Source organism: Phycodurus eques, chromosome 7 (assembly GCF_024500275.1).
Source record: "Phycodurus eques isolate BA_2022a chromosome 7, UOR_Pequ_1.1, whole genome shotgun sequence".
Taxonomy (NCBI): Eukaryota; Metazoa; Chordata; class Actinopteri; order Syngnathiformes; family Syngnathidae; genus Phycodurus; species Phycodurus eques.
Genome location: NC_084531.1, coordinates 14,807,853 through 14,828,369, shown reverse-complemented (window position 1 = coordinate 14,828,369; position 20,517 = coordinate 14,807,853). Strand labels below are relative to the sequence as shown.

Sequence of the window (20,517 nt, the reverse complement as noted above, 5' to 3'; positions counted from 1 at the left end):
TTTGAGGAAAAGCTGCTCCAAAGGAACTCACAGGAAGAATTGAGACTTCTGTTTCTTTCAAAGGTGCTAACAAAATCATCCTTATTGTAGCATCACGTCTTGCAAATAAACAGTAATACTAGTGCTGACACGAATGCTAACACAAAAGGTTTTTATAGACCACTAAAGTAATGACTAAAAACACATTCTCCTTATTAAAAGACAGCACCACTAACATTATTCAACATTTTAATGCTTATTTGGGGGTGAAAAATAGTTCTAATTCAGCATCCTGCATTTTTAATTACTACATGTTATGACTTTAACCACATCAACTATCCCTTCCACCAAATTATCATTAATCTAATGAGCGTCACCTATTAAGGTCTTTTGGAAACCAGATGCATGTGGATCTTCACAAATTGTGCCCATACTGAGGATTAAACATTTACTAATAAACGTGAGGCACTTGAATGTATTTGAAGAGTTAGTGCAAAATAAATACCATTCAGCAGGGTAAATACGGTGGATTTGTTTTCTCTTCTGGAACCTTTCAAGCCTTTGCCTCTTTTGGCAAGAGTCGTGTGTGGGCAAAGCAAAAAAGGAGACAAGAGGAAGGAGCCATCCTCCTCATCATCTAACTGGCTGCCTGATATTTGTCTTGAGGGTTAGACCAGAAGACTCAGTGATGTGGACCACCGGCCTTTCTTTTTACCGCCTGGGACACAAACACAATGTTTCACGCTCTGCTGGTACAGTGAATAACGTACATATACACAAGTCCGCTTGGAAACAAACTACCCTTTTTGCCCGTTAGAGACAAATAAACTAATAAAACACACACACATGGTGAAGATCATTTTGTTGTTGGCTTCTTTGGATGTGGATTGATTTAGTCGGGAGTTCCCTCTTGACAGGAATGTCCATCAAACGTTACAGAAGTAGGACATTGATCCATAGAAACACATCCGGAATTTGAAGCAGCAGTCATGTATTTGTCACTATAAAGTTGTTGATTTCAGATGAGAAGACATCTGCCGTGTTTTTGTTTCCCTCCTCATGTATGATATTTAAAGGATAAAAGTCCAAAAATGAGCAAAAATTAAGACAAACTACTTACCCGACCAAGTGCAGTCAGCCGTAGTGCAGATTTTGTCTGCAGGGAAACACGAAGCAAATCATTGTGAATATTTGCTGTCATGTTGTCAAAATATGAATTCACATTTTTCTCCCACACAGACTGTAATTTCACACACTGTCATGACCTCGAAACGTGCACATTTTTCTCCCACACAGACTGTAATTTCACACACTGTCATGACAAGACATCTTTTGCGCAACATGGAAGATTATGCACAGTATATGGATCCACATGAACACTTTGACATACACTACATAGAAATACGTGAAATCAAACATTTCACTCCTTGGCAATAATTGGACTATTTTTCCTTTTTTAATTTAAGAGGAAACTTGAATTGCTGCCATTTTATATCTTTGTAATGAGTTATATTTCAAAAGAAATTTATTTTTAGACATTTCTTATTCATTATTATGACATTTTTTATGCATTTGTTTACTTTGTGTTTTGAGTTTAAATATTGCTAAAAAAATCCTTTAAATTAATTTTATTGTCATTACTGATTTTTATGTAAATGTCTCATACCATCACAATCCATTTTTCCCCACTGTTTTATGCATAACATATGTCAAAATGACATAGGCCTGTGCCATGGTTTCATTTTAACAATGTAGGAGAAAAGGAAATGATCGTCACTGTTTGTGGGCACCCGGAATGTTTTTGATAACTCTATCTGCTATCAATACAGAGACCACACGAACAATGGAGAATGGTGAGCGAGAACGTGAGTGTATCTGGTCAGCGGTCAATAGTACTTTTGTGAACCAAGCTAGCAATAGCATCAGCCACACATGATACACACTCACTCGATGATTTTCTCTCTCTCTCTCTCTCTCGCTCTCCCTCTCCCTCTCTCGCTCTCTCTCTCTCTCTCTCTCTCTCTCTCTCTCTCTCTCACACACACACACACACACACACACACTCTCGATTAAGAAATATAGCTGATGATAGACACCAAGATAATATGTGTACCAATACTAACAATCTGCTTTCAATATTAAAATTAAGAAGAACCGCGATCCACATATAGATTTACAAATGCAAAATTAATATTAATGAAAAATCCAGTCGTTTTATCTGCAAGGTGTTTTAGACCTAATGGAATAGCTTGAATAAGGGCATCCTGGCCATTTTCAATACATATTATCTAAATAAAAATAGGTATGGCATGGGACTTCCAGCCATCCATTTTCCGTACCGCTTATCCTCACTAGGGTCACGGGTGTGCTGGAGCCTATCCCAACTATCTTTGGGTGAGAGGCGCGGTACACCCTGAACTGGTCGCCAGCAAATCGAATGGCACAGAGAAACAAACAGCCATCGCACTCACAGTCACACCTACGGGCAATTTCAGAGTCTTAAATTAACCTACCATGCATGTCTTTGAAAAGTGAGAGGAAACCACAGTACCCAGAGTACACATGCAAACTTCAAACAGGTGTGGCCGGATTTGAACCTGGGTCCTCAGAATTGTGAGGCAGATGTGCTAACCTCTCAATCCACCGTGCTGCCATTATTATTATTATTATTGATTTTTGAATGTACTGTACATACACTATGTGTATTTGTATATTATTTAATGTATTTTTAATTTACCAAAAATTGCTACCATTTTCTTTTCTTTTCATGAGTTGTTTTTTAACTCATAACTTGTATTATTAGTTAATATTATGTATTTTTTGGTAATTGATGCTTCGCATGCAGCATAGTAAGTCCTTAACTATCCCTTTTTGCTATATCACACAAAAAAGGCATAAGTCATACAACTAGACTGATATTACGCTCGTTATAGTCTCAGTACAACAGCAGGTTATAGTTTGTTTTAACATTTTAATCACTGGGATATACAAATTACGGAATTCCACAACCTCAGCATGAATTGTTCCATCTGCAGTCGCTTTGGCTGTGTTTTTAGTCACTGCTGATGACGCATTGTAAGGAACTGATTTCAGTCATTATCGCAGCACCGTTCTTGATGTCACCAAGCGTGTGTACATTGTGATGATTGCACCCTAAGTTAGAGAGAGTATTATTCATTTTAATATATAACCAATTAAAGTTTAAATGGTAGTAACAAGAAACACAGTAGACTAGTGGTTAGTATGTCTGCCTGGTTTGGGTCTGAATCCGGCCTTCCTGTGTGCAGTTTGCATGTTGGCTTCATTGAAGCCTAGGTATCAATGTGAGTGTGAATGGTTGTTTATCTATATGTGCCCTGCGATTGACTGGCGACCAGTCCAGGGTGGACCCTGCCTTACACCCAAAGTCCGCTGGCATAGGCAGACTGTGCAAAGGATCACCTGTATGCTCAATGAAAAGTTGACTAAAACACATAAAGTGGACCCTCCACTGCAATAATTTAAAATATGAAAGGAACTAGTACTATTTAATATATTACATTTTGGAGGTTGTTTTAATGCCCCAAAAATACTAGTAAAGTTAATACTAGTTAGTTAGCTATAGTCCTTTGACCAAATCTTACGTTACCAAATATGGGCCTCATTATACAGTATGTCTAGATACTAGAGTTATTGAAAAATGTGGCAAAAGGCGCTTCACTGATCTGAAGCAGTTTCTGTTGGTGTGCTCTACTGAGGAAATGCCATGGAGACGTAGTCATTCAAAGTCAAGTCTGACATAATAAGACTTAATCCAGTGTGACTGTGAAATAAGTGGATTTCTGCGTTCTGCACCAGTGCTAGTACTTTTGTTCTGTGGTTTAACAGCGGCCTTTGCTCGGCCTCTGCTCAGCTGAACGTGTCGCCCTTTCGTCAGTGTGCTTCTTCAAGCATCGTGTAGAAGGGAAAGTTCGTGCACACATAGTTTGGAGTGAAGCCCACCTTTAAATGCTCTCAAAAAAGCCCAAGACCTCTGGTGTTTTCTAATGCGAGCCTAGCGGGAGGTTTGGGAGTCGAGGAACACTAACCTGTCTGCAGAGTGGCAAAGAGGATGATGAGGGTCACGACGATGATGACGAGCAAGGAGACAACAGCGATGAGACCGACCTCCAGAGAGGTCCAGTGTTTTTTTTTAGCAGACTTGGGGGCGTTGTTGTCAGTCATGGTCAGAACTTCTCCTTCTGCTGCCAGCTGTATGGAATCACCTGAAGAAAATACCCACACACCATCAATTGACTTGGACGGACGGACGGATAGACCAACCGACTAACAGACAGGACCAACCAACCCAGCGACCCACCAACCAACTGACTGACCAACCCACCACTGACCAACCAACCCAGCGACCGACCTGGCAGCCAACCAACCTAGCAACCGATAGAGAGACAGACGGGCAGATGGATGGACAGAGAGACAGACACCGACCAACTCAGCGACGACCTGAACCACGGACCAACCTTCCCACCAACAGACAGATAAAGTCCTACCGACCAACAGTTCACCGAACAACCGAACCACTGACCAACTCACCAACTGACCCCTCGACCGACCCACCAACTGACCAACCCACCCAACAACCCTTCCACCAAAAGACAGACACAGACCAACCGACCGATGCTATTTTCTAGGAGTGTCCCGATCCGATTTTTGAGATCGGAAATTGGTCCGATGTCGGCAAAAAAAAAAACACACAAAAAAAAAACAAGGATCGGATCGGACTGGATCTAAAATGTAAAATTTTACCACTCCAAGCTACATGCAGTCAAAGCGCTTCTATTCAGCAGCGCCTGGACAACATGCAGAGCCTACGGGATCACAATAACAGGTTGCTTAGATGCTAACATAGCAGCAAGGAGTAATAGTGAATGTTGCTTATTTAAAGTTGTTTATTGACATTCCAGTTGAAGTTCACTGTAAAACTAAACAGACATAACAAAAGAATTACACCGATTGAATGTTCAAATACAGTACATCACAGACCTAGATTTTTTTCGTTTTTATTCACAAAAATCCCAAGCTCAAAGCCAACACACAATGAATGAAAAACACCATTGACGAGCTAACGAAATTTGGCATCGAACTCGCAGCACTTATAACTCTCAAAATAAGTACACAAACGTACAAACATGTACAAACAAGCAATATAGCAATACTCTCTGACATATATTCTTCAAACTCTATAAATGTCACTAGCTAGATAGATAGCTAGATACAGGAGATTTTACATTTTGACAACAGACAACAGAAACACGTAAACATTTTCTCTACATTTGGGTATACAGTACTTGTCAATCCATCATCCAATCACAGTAAAAGATAAGAGAAGGTTTTTGAAAAGGCCTTTAAAACATTTTCTTTTCAAGTTGGCACAGTTTAACTTTTGGCCACTCGTGGCACAAAGAACGAAGAAAGTGGTGGAAAAAGAAAAGGATTCCTCCTGCCGCTCACTAAACACCTTTATTTTCCTCTATGGGCTAAAGTGAGAACTTTGCATCGTTCATGTAACAAGCAGGAAAGTATTACTGAAGACAATTAATCCGTAATCCCCCCCACCCCCGCGCACACTCACGCAATCCCTGCTGTCGCGCACGCGCACACACACACACATGCACACGCCCACAAACACACACACACACAAACTGGTGTCATGAGCAGCCCGTGCACACTGTGAGTCTTTCCATGTGTTGACTGAGATGAGAGCGCCACACAACCAGAGGACAAAGCCTCATGGCTTCCTTTGAACAAATAGAAAGACTCACACACACGCATTCACACACAGTCTCGCATTTCTACAAATGTGCGTATACACACACACACACACACACACGCAGACTACTACTGTGTAACTCCATAACCCCATGCATCAAACACAGGAGCTGAATTTGAAATCCTATTTCGTATGTATCAGTGACTACACTACAGACTGATGTAAAGTCACTATTGTCATCTATGCAGATAATTGGTCATTATGAGGGGGAGAACCTTTTAACGGGACATTCCATTTTTTAGGGTCTAAAGAAAACCCTTGGAGTAATTTGGTACCAGGCACTATGACTAAAATGCAGTTTAAGGCATGCATGTTAATCTAGGCTTTTTGATCTTTCAGTTTGAAAAAAAATATTTTGAGGGCCATACTATTATGTTTATTATTACAAGTTACAAGGGGTGCTCGTTTTTACAATAGTCCCGACCGGGTTTCAAGGATACGAACGGTACGCAATGAACTAATTTGCAGAGGAAGAGAAGGTATACTTAGTTTCTGCCATGCTTACTGGTTTTCATTTGATTGTTTCATATTTATAGCCCCAGAGCGTTTTTCATACAAATATTTACTATACTGTCTTAGTATTTCAATTTACAAACAAATAGTCACGGAACTCCTTTGTTTACCAAGGACCTCACTGTACTTGCAGCTTTTTAGTACCAGGAACCAGAGGCGGTTCTAGGGGGTTCAGTGGTGGCCAGTGCACCCCCTAGCACTGGTCAACCCCCCCCCCCCCCCCCCCCCCCATTTTGGACTCAAAATTTTTGGGACAGCAATCACACCCCCAGGCTGCACGGATGTAACGAAATGACCATTAAAAATGTGTATTACAAAATAAAAACAAAAACGTTTGTTATAGGGCGGTTTCGGATGGGTTAAGGTTAGCATTAGGGTAGGGTTAGTGGATTCGGATTAATGATGCCACACTTAAAGTCACATAGTTTTTTTTTCCCTTCTGGAAGCAGTAAGGCGTGTTCTACCAGGATACAGCAGCCAATCATAGTGCCGCGGCGTGTGTCCTGCAGCCTGTAATATTGGAGCAGGGTGTGTCCTACCAGGAACGCATGTGGGATTCCTAATAACGCGTCAATGGTGTTTTGGATTAAGCGGACGTTCCTAAAATAAAGCTGCATGGTTTTAAATACGAAACATCCAATTCTGTTTGTTTTATTTTTAGCTTGGCAGTAAACTTCAACTAGGAGTGGGATTAAACAGCTTGAAACCTCTTTTTTGATCATTCCAAACACACCCGAGTGGAGGCTTTTCACTCAAAGCTTGTCGTCCTTTTTCAGCAACGCTGGTGTTGAATAAAAGAGAGACAAACAAGGAAATTAATTCAAACATCCTGTGCAATCTGCCCGGCTGTGGAGGAGGAGTCAGAGGATGAGGAGGTCGGATCTTTTTGACTTTATTTTCTCGTCTGGAGGCAAAACACATAACGGTGACCGCCAGGCGTCCCGCAGCTGCAGTGAAACAGTGTGTGTGTACATGTCAGCGTCAGCGTGCATTGTTCCGCCTCTCCATCCTGATTCATTGCGTGCCAAGAAATGAAATGCAGATGCAATGAAGTTTATACAAACAGAACAGTGAAGACCCGGTGAGGGAATGTGCAGAAAGAAAGACAACTATGGAGGTGGTGTACAAACCAAGTGGGACACTGACAGGCAGTAAATCATGTTTAAAGGCGACTGCCTCACACTGAGCTGAGGCATGTATGGTATGGGTCTTACGGGCCAATCAGGGCATGTCACTCATCCAACATCACCCAAACTCGCCAATGTGTTTTTACATAGGAATTGCATACATTGGAACCTCCAAAGTGGAAAACAATCTAATCAACTGTGAAGCCGGTAGAAGCCTTCCAAATTTAAAAAGATTCTTCCCTATACTAAATCATGTAATGTGAAGTAATTTGTTCCAGTATCAAACCAGTGCAGTCAAAAAAACATTGTAAACATTTACATTTTAACATTCATAACTAAATATGAAAAGTTCATGTTCAAGGTAACCAGTGTATTGTAAAACAAAGTAAAACGAAATAAAGTAAAACTGCTCACCATAAGTAGACAGCTTATGCCTGCCGCGCACCAAACGATGCGGCCGATCCCAACTGAGGTGTCGCACCATGTGCGGGGTCAAGCAACTAGTTTTCATGAGTGACCATTGTCGGCCACTAGTTTTACTGCGATCCAAATTTGAATTGCAGGTTAAGGGCATGTCAAAGTCGCAGATGTAAAAGCCGTTTCAAAATTATACCAAAAAATACAACTATATATAATCATAATCATATAATATCGCTTTACATATATATATATATATATATATATATATATATATATATATATATATATAATAGTTTCTCTGTAATCTATATATAGTTTAGCAGTAATACTCAACTATCAACTATAGTGTTTACCTGTGGCGAGCAAGCAAAGCGTGGAGAGTCTCTGTTACCGAAATGCACGGCGTACAGTAGTTACTGAATGGAGCGACTGATTGCAGCTATCAGCCTCTCAAAAATATCCACACGTTCTCCTTTCACCCCATGTTTTTGTGGTTTAATAATAAAATAATACACTACAGAATATAGGCGGCACTACTGGCCGACTGGTTAGAGCGTCTGCCTCACAATTCTGAGGACCGGGGTTCAATCCCCGCCCCGCCTGTGTGGAGTTTGCATGTTCTCCCCATGCCTGCGTGGGTTTTCTCCGGGCACTCCGGTTTCCTCCCACATCCCAAAAACATGTGTGGTAGGTTAATTGACAACTCTAAATTGCCCCGAGGTGCGAATGTGAGTGCAAATGGTTGTTTCTTTGTATGTGCCCTACGATTGGCTGGCAACCAGTTCAGGGTGTACCCCGCCTCCTGCCCGATGATAGCTGGAATAGGCTCCAGCACGACGGCGACCCTAGTGGGGAGAAGGAGCTCAGAAAATGGATGGATGGACTACAGAATATTGTATGTGGAGCCCCAAGCCCCAATACATGATCGTAGTTTTGCGGTTGCAGCACGTCAGCCGATGTGGGTGCTCAATCGCTTGGTATGCGGGTGTGAGTCGCCAACTGTAATTTTTTCGCGATTGTCCACTTCAATCACATTCAGTGACGTAGCTCGGTGTGTGGCGGCCCTTAAATGTAACTGTTAAAATGTGCCGTTTGTTTGTCCACTTAACTGATGTTCACTTACAGACATGTGGATACATGTTAACATCTGCTGTGTAAAATCAATTTGTATATGTGATTGACAATTCATTCATGTGGTGGCATCACAAAAAAACAGTAAAACAAAACACAGACCATCCTTTACATGCTCACGTGATTTGCTGACATCTCACTTGACGATACTGTAAACTGACAAGTTCTGTCTGGCCCACAAATATTACAGACTACAAAAGTAGGAATACTGAAGTAGTAGAATCTGGGGCTGCCAAGATAATGGTGGAAATACTACCCTCTTTTCTACAGGCCAGTGTGTCATTTGAAGTCGTTATTGGGTGACTGCTACGGGGCAAGCGTCAACAAACTCCCGTCAAACATTAGTCACATCATTTGTAAGACTTTGTTTTTTACACAGACCCCAGCAGGATATCTTATATATACTGTAATTGTAAGGTGAATTATGTTAACTTTAAGAGCATAAATATGAAAGAAAACCTGCACTAAAAATGTCATTGGTCTTATGTACAGTTAAAAGTAAATTGTCCAGTTTAAAACATGACAGAGATGCAGGGTAGCAAATGTAACTTACCAGGATATTCAACAGTTGGGGGGGGTGAGAAAACAACCATACTAGTCTTGGACTGAGCCACAATCGGGTAAAATTAATCATGTAATCATGTTAATGAGACATGGAGGTTGAAAACAACCAATCAATGAGGAGGAAAGCAAAACAAAGTGAGTCGACGGAGGACTGATCAGCAAGGTTTACGGCAATGTGTGTTTTATCACGCTGGTGGTTTTATTTAAGGAGACCCCAAACGTTCCACGCTCCCTCTGTTTCTCTTTCTATGGCCGTCTCTCCCAAAATATCCAAAACATAATCACTCCCCGTGTCTCGTGGGACCTCGGCAACCCCTTCAAAATTAAAGCCATCATTCATCACGACACCTAAAAAACACCCATACGCCCCTCCCAACATACACACACACTCACACACCCATAACACAGACAGAGCGTTTTACAGGCTAAATCATTGCAAGCCATGAACATGTCATGCACTTAATTGAGGAGTTCTAATAAGCACAGGAATGTGCCCTAGTTTAACTTTAAATAACACCTTTTATGGCACATGTGGCTTTTAGCGCCTGCTGACTAATATGAATCACGTTCGCCAAGGAACGGTAATGGGAACATTTTGGGAAGTTTGGCCACATGATCTCTGTCGCATTAGCGGAGTGGAATATACAGTATATGGTAGATTCCAAGAAAGCCATGGTGCAATTTAGGGCAAGTTAATGGTGGGAGGTCAGAAAGAGGCGAGATTGCGGACATGTGGCAGAGAATACATCTTGTGACCAAAAGGGCAACCACGGGTTCAATTCCCTGGAAGAGCTCTCCAGCAAATGGCTCCTCGCATTTACGGTTGAGGTGAGCAAGACACTTAACCGTCAAGCTGAGGTATGTGATTGTGTAATGGGTTACGTGCAGAGGTCATATAGCAATAAAAGAAATGTCGTAAAGAATTTTTGTACAAGAACAACCAGTAAAAATGTGATTTATTATCTTTTTAATAGTTTCACATACACAATGACATTGTCAAAATAATCTCCGTTCACCCTGACCTGCCAAAACAAACGAAAATGCTGTAAGATGCATGCAAGGACAGTAGATGGCAATGGCATCCTTTGAATATCCTTTGTCGACACAAATGTGATACGTGAATAAGGGCTTCAGCACAACTGCCACTACAGGACCGTGTTCCGCCATTACAGTTTTGATTGTGAAGTACTCATCCCAGACTGTCTATGGCATTTTTATTTGTGAAACTAAACTGTCTTTGCGATGTGGTCGTTTTAAAAATGTGTAATTTATCTTTTGTTTGATGTTTATTTTGACAGTGAGCTTCAACTGGGAATGGCAAGCGTCTTTTTTGAAGATTTTGAAGCAGCCCACGACCCTAGTGAGGATAAGCGGTAAAGAAAATGAATGGATAGAATATTTAAATTTGAATGTGGACAGCAACACTGCCGTCTCGTGGATGGAGGGAGGACGTTCCCACACGTTTGATTTTTTTTTCAACTTGAAACTGTTACGTTTGTCTCAAAAAGAAATGTGTGAGCCTGCTGATCCACAAATGCACCTCCAACAATTCACAACCCAAATTTAATATTTACAAATGATAAATCCTGATAAATGTAAACACAACATTAAAAAAAAAACACTTATAAATCGCTAATATATTTGTGGATTTGAAAAACACACTTGTGAATTGCGGCTATACAACGGCAATTCCAATGAAATTGAGACCTTGAGTTAAACATAAATAAAAACAGAATACCGTATTTTCACGACCATAAGACACACCGTATTAAAAGGCGCAGTCTCAGTTAGGGGGTCTAGTTCTGTATTTAACACAGAACTAAGGCGCACCGTATTATTGAGCGCAGGCATGGTAAAACATACGCTAGCTTAAAACATACGGTAGCATGCATGCGCGCTAAAACAATGTTTATAAAAAGGCAGCGGGAGCAAAACTGAGTTCGGTTGTACTTTATTGAAGTATTTAACAATGTATTCACGTTATTTTTTGATCAATCCTCATCCACAAATCCATCGAAGTCCTCATGTTCTGTATCTGAAATGAACAGCTGGGCAAGTTCTCAATCAAACACGCCAGGTTCGAGTCAGTCTCGTCGCCGTGCGGCTCCTCAGAAATGATGCCGGCTTTTACCAAGCAGACACGTTAGCCCAAGCATCCACAATCCATTCACAAATTGTGGCGTAACTCGCCCGGCGCGGCCTCCTAGTCTTAGTAAAGCTGGGTTCGCCATCTGTCATACATGGCTCCCACGCCGCTCGCAACTTCATTTTGAACGCCCTGTTTACACCGATCTCCAGCGGAGTTCCTTCCTCAAGCCTCCCGGAATGATGGCAAGCGCCGAGTTATTGCACTCAGTCGAATGGTGACTGTAGAGACGCTTTTCCCGGCTGTTCTTTGTTCATTAATCTATTGCTCGAGTTGGTCTTCCAACTCGGGCCACCTCGCCTTGTTTTCGCGTTTTGTTTTTCTTTTTTTTCCACGGAAACTCAGCTTCGTCTTCTTGACTTGGCGAAGCTCGTTTTCCTGCTTCCTCTACTTGCGAACCATGGATTCGTTGATCTTGAATTCTCTCGCGAATGCTCGATTCCCATGTTCCTCCGCGTAACTAATAGCTTGCAGTTTAAACTGTGCTTCGTAAACGTGTCTCTTCGTAGGTGACATTTTCGGGGGTCCTTAGCCAAACCGATGTTGTTTTGCACAATGCACATACCGGCGCTATATACCTACTGGGGGCGTGCCTTTAGCGTCCTCATTCACGCGCACACTTCCCCCTTTACATTCGCATGCCGTCCTCAGCCACGTCTGCTTTTCCTCTGAATAAGTAGTGTGTCGACAGGAAATGCTCCCAGTCAGTCAAGCGGAGCGCTCATCACACAACAACATTTATAGATTTTGGAACTCGGTGCATAGATAAGGCACGCTGCATTATAAGGCGCCCCATCCATTGTGGAGAAAATTTAAGACTTTTAAGTGCGCTTTATGGCCATGAAAATAGGGTACAATGATTTGCAAATCATCTTCAACCTATATTTAATTGAACACACTACAAATACAAGATATTTCATGTTCAAACTGATAAACTTTATTGTTTTGAGCAAATAATCATTAACGTTGAATTTTATGGCTGCAACACGTTCCAAAAAAGCTGGGACAGGTGGCAAAAAAGACTGATAAAATTGAGGAATGCTCATCAAACACCTGTTTGGAACACCCCACAGGTGAACAGGCTAATTGGGAACAGGTGGGTGCCAGGATTGGGTAGAAAAGGAGCTTCCCTGAATTGCTCAGTCATTCACAAGCAAAGATGGGGCGAAGGTCACCTCTTTGTGAACAAGTGCGTGAGAAAATAGTCGAACAGTTTCAGGACAATGTTCCTCAATGTACAATTGCATGGAATTTAGGGATTTCCCCATTTACGTTCCATAATATCATCAGAATCCGAATCAGAATCATCTTTATTTGCCAAGTATGTCCAAAACACACAAGGAATTTCCTCAATCAGTGTGCAAATGGAGCAGATGCTACTCTGGCATGAGTGGCCAGTATATGCAAATAGTGCAGCATGGCGAGAAGCATGGCAAAAGGTTCAGAGAATCTGGAGAAATCAAAAGCCGAAAACCAACATTGAATGCCCGTGACCTTCGATCCCTCAGGCGACACTGCATCAAAAACCGACATCAATGTGTAAAGGATATCACCACATGGGCTCAGGAACACTTCAGAAAACCAATGTCAGTAAATACAGTTCGGCACGACATCCGTAAGTGCAACTTGAAACTCTACTACCTACAAAGCTTCAACAATTAGTGTCCTCAGTTCACAGACGTTTATTGAATGTTGTTAAAAAGAAAGGGTGATGTAACACAGTGGTAAACATGACCCTGTCCCAGCTTTTTTGGAACGTGTTGCAGCCATAAAATTCTAAGTTAATGATTATTTACTAAAAACAACAAAGTTGATCAGTTTGAACATTAAATATCTTGCCACCCTATATAACATTTTAATATATCCTCGCACCTTCTCACACTTTCAATCTTGCGCACCCCATGAGGGCACTGAAATGTTAACTTTATGAGGAAAAAGACACTACGTGAAAGAAAACCTACATAAATGTTCCCATTACACTTTTAATCTTGGCTACACCCCCGAGAGTGTGCATGGACCTCAGTTTGGGAATGCCCACTGCCCCATTCTATAAGTAATTTCCACTAGAACAGCAGCTCTGCCGCAGCATAAAACTTTAACTATGTCCTCGCACCTTACAGTATCTCATTTGAAACTAAACTAAATTTTACATTTCCACAATGCGTTAAGCAATAAAGATGAAATACAGTATATCTAATTGTTTAAGTGTGCGTGCGCAACACTTTGGTCATCCATGCTCTAGGACAGGCATGGGCAAACCTTTGTGCTCAAGGGCCAAATTGGAGTTTTAAAACAGGCCAGGTCATTGAGAGAAAAGTAAAATGTAAAATATCCATGGCTTTGGGTGGAATCCTCGCATCTCCAAAACCATCACATTTCAGGAAACAAAAACAACAGTATGTTTGATGAGCCATTAACATTACATCGTACAACGTATAAGAGAGTAGTTTAGATTGGTCAATAAATTGTAAAAATAACAGAAACCCCTGGAGATCAATAGTATCAATTTCTGACAAAATATGAAATTGACCAAATTTGGACATAGGTTTTAGAATAAAAATAAAATAAATGTAACATGTACAGGGGGACGGGGGGTCATTTTACTAATATTTAATTGTATTATTTATAATAAATCAACTAAGCACTTATTTAATTCAATCAGATACATTTGAATTAACCAATGATGATGGGGGGGGGGGGGGGGTAAATTATTCGACAAATATTTCAGTACACTTCATAATATAAATGCTTGGTGGGCTACTATTGTACAAACAATTCCCTCTAGAAAAGCAGATCTTTATAAATCTTTCAATATGCCTCCGCACCCTTTTTGACAGAATATCTCATTTGAAAAATATAACTGTATACTAAATTTGACATTTCCCCAAAGCTTGACATAACAAAGGTGAAAAGTTTATTCATGCAGTCAAATTAAAAAGAACACGCAAAGTGGAGTGGTTCTACACGACTCGGCTGCAGCACACATGGTCACAACTCCTGTTGCACGTCGTCAATTCATTTTTTTTGCATGAATCAACTGGTGCACACGCCGCCTCGTGTCACACAATAGACGTTAACGGTGGCACAACTTACCGGACGTGTCGGGGAATTTGGCGACGATGCTATAAACTGGCATCCCATCCGCTCGTTAAACATCCATCATATCCACTCAGGAGGAGGCGGCGAAAAAGTGCAGGTTGGCTCGTCTCGGTCTGGGAAGCTCCACCGGGCGCAAAATCCCGCCTCTCTCGCCTTCCCTCGCAGCTACTGCGCACACGCACGCACACGCACGCACACGCGCGCACGTGAGCATGCACACGCGCGCCCGGAAACTCCACTATCTGCTCCCGACAAACATGTCACGCATCCGGACAGGAGAACGGGATGGATGCATGGAAATGATCCATCGGACTCCTGCGCATGCGGTGCAAGTGGTCAGGTGTGAGGGTGTGCACATGGCGCCTGCTCCACTTGGAAGCCCCCCACCACAGAGCCGATGAAGCGCTCAAAGGCTGGGAAGTACGGTGGCCCAGACGAATTGACAAAATGACAAAATGTACAATAAGTGGAACTTTTATAAGCGCACTAAAAATAAAAAGAAATCTCACCAGACCTGTCACAAGTCCACAGTCTCTTAAGGGGAGCAATTATTATCAGCCTACGTATATATTTTGGATTATCCTATATTTGTGGAGAATTGACACATGTAATCATCGCATTAAATTAAACCAATAGCAAATGTGACCAGCTATAGCTTACAAAACCAGTCCTCATCATTTATGCAATGACTTATAGAAACACCCGTGACCCCAATGACGATAAGCTGCAGAGAAGTAGTGAACCCCAAATTCAGCCTGGGAATTAGAGATGGAGAGACCGAAATGTTTTTGGTTGTTCCTGCCACGTGGCGAGACCCCCAAACACAAACCCCAATTCCAATGATGCTGTGTAATGTTTATAAAAACAGAATACAATGATTTGAAAATCATTTTCAACCTATATTCAATTGAATACAACCCAAAGACAAGATCAAACTGATCAACTTTATTGTTTTGTTTTGGGTTGTTGTTTTTTTTTTTTTTTTTTTTTTTTTCCTCGAATATTCACTTATTTAGAATTTGATGCCTGCAACACGTTCCCAAAAAGCTGGGACACGGGAACAAAAGACTGGGAAAGTTGAGGAAGGCTAAAAAAACAAAAAAAAAACAAAAAAACACCTGTTTGGAAGGTTCCACAGGTGAACAGGTTACGTGACATGATTGGATATAAAAGGAGCATCCCCGAAAGGCTCAGATGTTCACAAGCACGGATGGGGTGAGGCTCACCTCTGTTGTGGTAGAATCTAAAGAGTCTAATGAAGTTGTCGACCATCGAGGATGTCATGGTGACTCCTGAGTCTCCTGCCTTATTAAAAGTGGTACAAACATTTTACCATTGCACTGCCACTGAATCCAAAAAAAAGATGTAGCCCATAGGTGACATTCACACTGCAATCAACCAAACCAACTACTTCTAATTTCTGTAGCGATATATTGAATACTTTTTTTTTTAATTTTTTTTTTAAAGTTTAACAACACAAAATGGTGATTTAGTAGCTCAGGGAACAAAGTCCAGGAAGCTTGATGTAACCTCCTGCCTTAGCAGAATCTTTTCTCCACTGAAAAGATCGGCTATCTTTGCACATTTGGCTGCACTTTGCTACAACATTTTTTTATTTTCTTTCATCTTATCTTTTTTGAACTATCCATTTCCTTCTTAACTGCCGTCTTTCTTCTCGACATGGTTTTCCTCACCTTGCTGACATGTAAAACTGAGCTGAGCCTAAGTGCGGAGTGGGTGCGATGCACTCACGGCTAGTTTGCTGCTTAAATTGTTGGGTCGTACACCAGTGAAAGTCCGAGCATAAAAGCATTAACAAGCGTAGCAGGCCGCAGATACAGTGTCTTGTATCTGACACTGACTCGGGCCAAGTCACTTGGCCAGTCGTGTGTACACTGCAACTCCGTGCCATTCTTCTTGTGGCTTTGTTGACATTATACAGGCTACTAACTATAGTATGTGTCGACCTGTATGGGTTGAATAGTAGACTGTACTTAATGTTTTGTTTATAGATGGCGTTGTGTATTGGCTAATGCATAGAAATTAGGGCCTACTTAAAAACAAGGCAAAAAAAATAATATACAGCATATTAGATGTAACGCCAGAAGATGATGATTGACCTATAAATTAAAAAAAAATCTAATGCATATCAAAGAAGGTGACGTAAACTAGCATAAGTAAGTTACCCACGTTACTCCCCCTAATGCTAAATGCTAATCTTATCAAAATGCTAATGCTTATCTCGAGTTACATAAACAAACACTTAACCTGCCAGTCATGATGACGCTATCTTTAGCAGGTAGACACCAAAGCTGAAGGTTCATTACGAATCCAGATATCATCCATTTCTACCCCTCTAGACTTTGGCAGGCTTTCAAATTTTCTCCCAAAGTAGGACGGAAAGTAAATGAGGTCGTTTCATGTGTCTGGATACTGTAGCTCTGGAACTTTGTCCTCCGTTATGGCTGACTCAGTAGACGTAAAAAGCACGCCAGGTGCATTATACGGGTCGGTTATGTTTCGTTTTGGGTGGTATCATTCAATATCTGTGATTAAAATGTGCCATTCATCTTAGCTGCTACTTCTTTTGCCAGCATGGCAGTGTAACCGACACTGGTCATGTGACGTCCGGAGCTCTACAGACAAGTAGGGGACGTCGCTTAGACCAATGAGGCCGTGATAGGCTGTTGCAGTGTAGATTTTCATCAACCAAACAAAATTGTTTCTTTATTTTTTTAATGTCTTAGTGATAAAGAAAGAAATACGAAATACTAAGCTTGGGCTTAGTATTTCTTAAAACAAAAATAGCCACGATGATAAAATTGAATAAAAATGACTGTACATTCAAAAAATTTCGATTAGTTTTTAGAGTTCTGTGCCTCAAGCATTTTATGGGTTGGGCCAGCCCCCCGAAGGCCCGCCCATAGCGACAGGTGTGTGTGCCTCACCATTCTGAGATCGGGGTCTTCAGGCCTTCCTGTGTGGACTTTGTATGATCTTCCTGTGCTTATTTTGAGTATTCTCCGAGACAGCGGCCTTCCTCCCACAGTCCAAACACATGCTTGTTAGGTTCCCTAAAGACTAAATTGGCCATAGGTGTCATTGTGAGGGTAAATGGCTGTTTGTCTGTCTGTGCCCTGTGATTGACTGGGCACCCGTCCACGGTGCACCCCCGCCTCTTGCCCAAAGTCAATTGGGACTGGATCCTTTCACAGTTTGTAAATTAACATTTTACACTGTAATTCAGGGAATTTTCAAAAATAATGAACACGAATATATGGGAATTTACTGCCAATTGACAGTGAGTAGACCGTCTGCCTCACAGTTGTGAGGTTGTGGGTTCAAATCTCAATGCAGTTTGCATGTTCCTCCCATGCTTGCTTGGGTTTCTCTGGGTAGTGCAGCTTCCTCACACATTCCAAATACATGCATGTTAGGTTCAATGAAGACTCCAAATCAGGGGTCGGCAACATGGCGCCCATGGTCACCAGGCCACCCCCAAGAACATGAGCAACCTGCAGACCTGTTCTAAAAATAGCTCATCAGTGATAAGACATTGTAATTTCCTAGGAATGTTGTCGAAGTGATCATTTGAAAATGTTAACATTTGGGGAGATTTTTTTAAATGTTGCATATTGATATTTTTCTGTTTTTTCTACCTGGTTAAATCATTGTTGATAATTGTTTTGACAAGTCATTAATGATCAGTGTATTCACATCAATGAATACCATTACTGATAATTATTAACAGAAACATGTAACTAACATATATTTAAGGGTAAATTGAGAAAAATCTGTTACTTCAGAAGTTTGTGTTTCCTCTCACATACAAAAATGTTTGGTGACCCCTGCGCTATATTGTCCCGGTGTCAACACAGGTGATCCTGGTCGTTGTCATTTACCTGAATGCCAATGACGGTGAGCAACTATCACACACGCTCGAAAATGCTTAAACATGGGCTTCAGTATGCAGCTTTAAATGCTGATTATTTTCTATGTATATGTGCTAGTTTTAATAGCAACAAAGTGTAGCCAGTATCACGTTCCAATTCAGAGTAGTTGAGTACAATTAAACATGTCTCATAATGCATCTGTTACTGCTTTTTAACTGGATTTTGTGGCTGAGGTGGTTGAGCCTCATGAATATTACCTAGCAACAGGTGAGCAAAAAAAATAATTATTTCAACTTACAGAAGCTTGCTGCTGCCTTAGCTCAGATTTCATTAGCTTTATACAAATAATTTGTGTTGTTTCTGCATTGTATTATTATATGTAATTTATTTATTATTATTATTATTAATTTGTTGTTTTACAGATGGTAAAAAAGAGTGTTGTAGGTTTCCAGGGGCTTTTTACAGTCACAGACACATCAGAATAAAAGCTGTGAGCACTTGTTTTGCTGCTGTTATTTTCCTGTTGATCAAACATTTTACATGAATCAACATTTTGAATTGACTGCACTTATAACCACTTGTAAGTCTCTCATAGTAATACTTGGGAATTTAGCTATGTCTTTAGTGTTTTTGTGTTGTCTTTTTGTGATGCCACCACATAAGGGTACCAGTGTGTTTTGCAACATTGGAAAGGGTCTGGCTGCTCAGCACAAATTATATTCACAATATTTAAATTTAATAGTCAGATATTTCTTTCATTACTCTCCTTTGTGTTCAAAAGGTCTTTGAAGGGTAAATACAGGGTGTCCCATCAGTACCAATACATTTACTTTTTCATCTCAGGTATCATTCGAACAGACATGAGGCCATTAGTATTCAAGTTTTTTTAAACTCGCTGATCGGTGATCGGTGATCGGCCCAAAGAAATCCTGATCGTGTAAAGCCTAGTTTTAATTAACTTATATTTCTATACAGAATATAGTGTTACTTTAAATATTGCCTTCACTATTGATGGTTTCATGATGGCGACAGTTTGAGACTTGAATGACTAAATGAACTTTACATTACTTATCGACTATACCCTTTTTAAAAAAAAAAAGAAAAAATGAAAAGTATACTGCATCCCATTTGCTCTGTTTACAAGTTTAGCCCCAAGTGGCCTTTGGCTTCCAGTCTTTTTAACCAAGGTCACCCAGGGGACAATGGAGTAATTAACTGAAAATCATTACCGACTTGGCCTTTTTTTTAACCAAAAAAAAAAAAAAAGAGGACGTTAATAAATGAGGTCACGTTGTGGCTGTCAATTCATAGTCACACGTTGCATGACAAACAGTTATGTTGTAACTCAGGTAAAATTGCATATTATTCCGGACATGGGCGTTTTGCATTGTCAATCATCCCTCAGGAAAATGTAATGCTTACACAAGCCTCGTCTTGTGTCACCCCATCACTGCCATCTATATTTCATTGCTTCTATGATGGAAACTACACACCCAAACACACACACACACACACACACACACACACACACACACACACAGAGAATTCCAATCTGTGTGCAAAAAGCATTTGATAAAGTCTGGGAACCACAACTGATAGCTTCAATGTAGTTGGGCGTCAACACGTGAAATATGTTCACATGTGACTGCTGTGCAAAGGCTATGATCAAATTCTTCATCATCACCCTGTGGCGTGTCGTAAATTCAAAATTGCCCCCCCTTCACAGTTGAATTTTTGAGCCCTGTTCGCTCACGTTTTATCGCCTTGTAATTGCTCAGGGTGGCCAAAAAAGTATCTAAAAGAAAACATTCCTTTCTTTTGTAGCGTGAAATTTATGAT

The 20,517-nt window shown here is 40.9% G+C and overlaps 1 protein-coding gene across 2 annotated transcripts in view; it reads right to left on the bottom strand.

Annotated features, from left to right (window-relative positions):
- The window catches only part of LOC133404977 (neprilysin-like), a 52,191-nt gene extending 37,304 nt beyond the window's left edge, over nt 1-14,887 (bottom strand). For both annotated transcript variants that reach the window (XM_061681541.1, XM_061681542.1), the window contains exons 1-3: nt 14,780-14,887; nt 4,047-4,223; nt 1,100-1,135 (exon numbers count right to left, since the gene is read on the bottom strand). In XM_061681541.1, the coding sequence (XP_061537525.1) occupies nt 1,100-1,135; nt 4,047-4,223; nt 14,780-14,822 (256 nt within the window). In that variant the 5' untranslated portion in view covers nt 14,823-14,887. The remainder of the gene's footprint in view (nt 1-1,099; nt 1,136-4,046; nt 4,224-14,779) is intronic.
- Between the last annotated feature and the right edge of the window lie 5,630 nt (nt 14,888-20,517).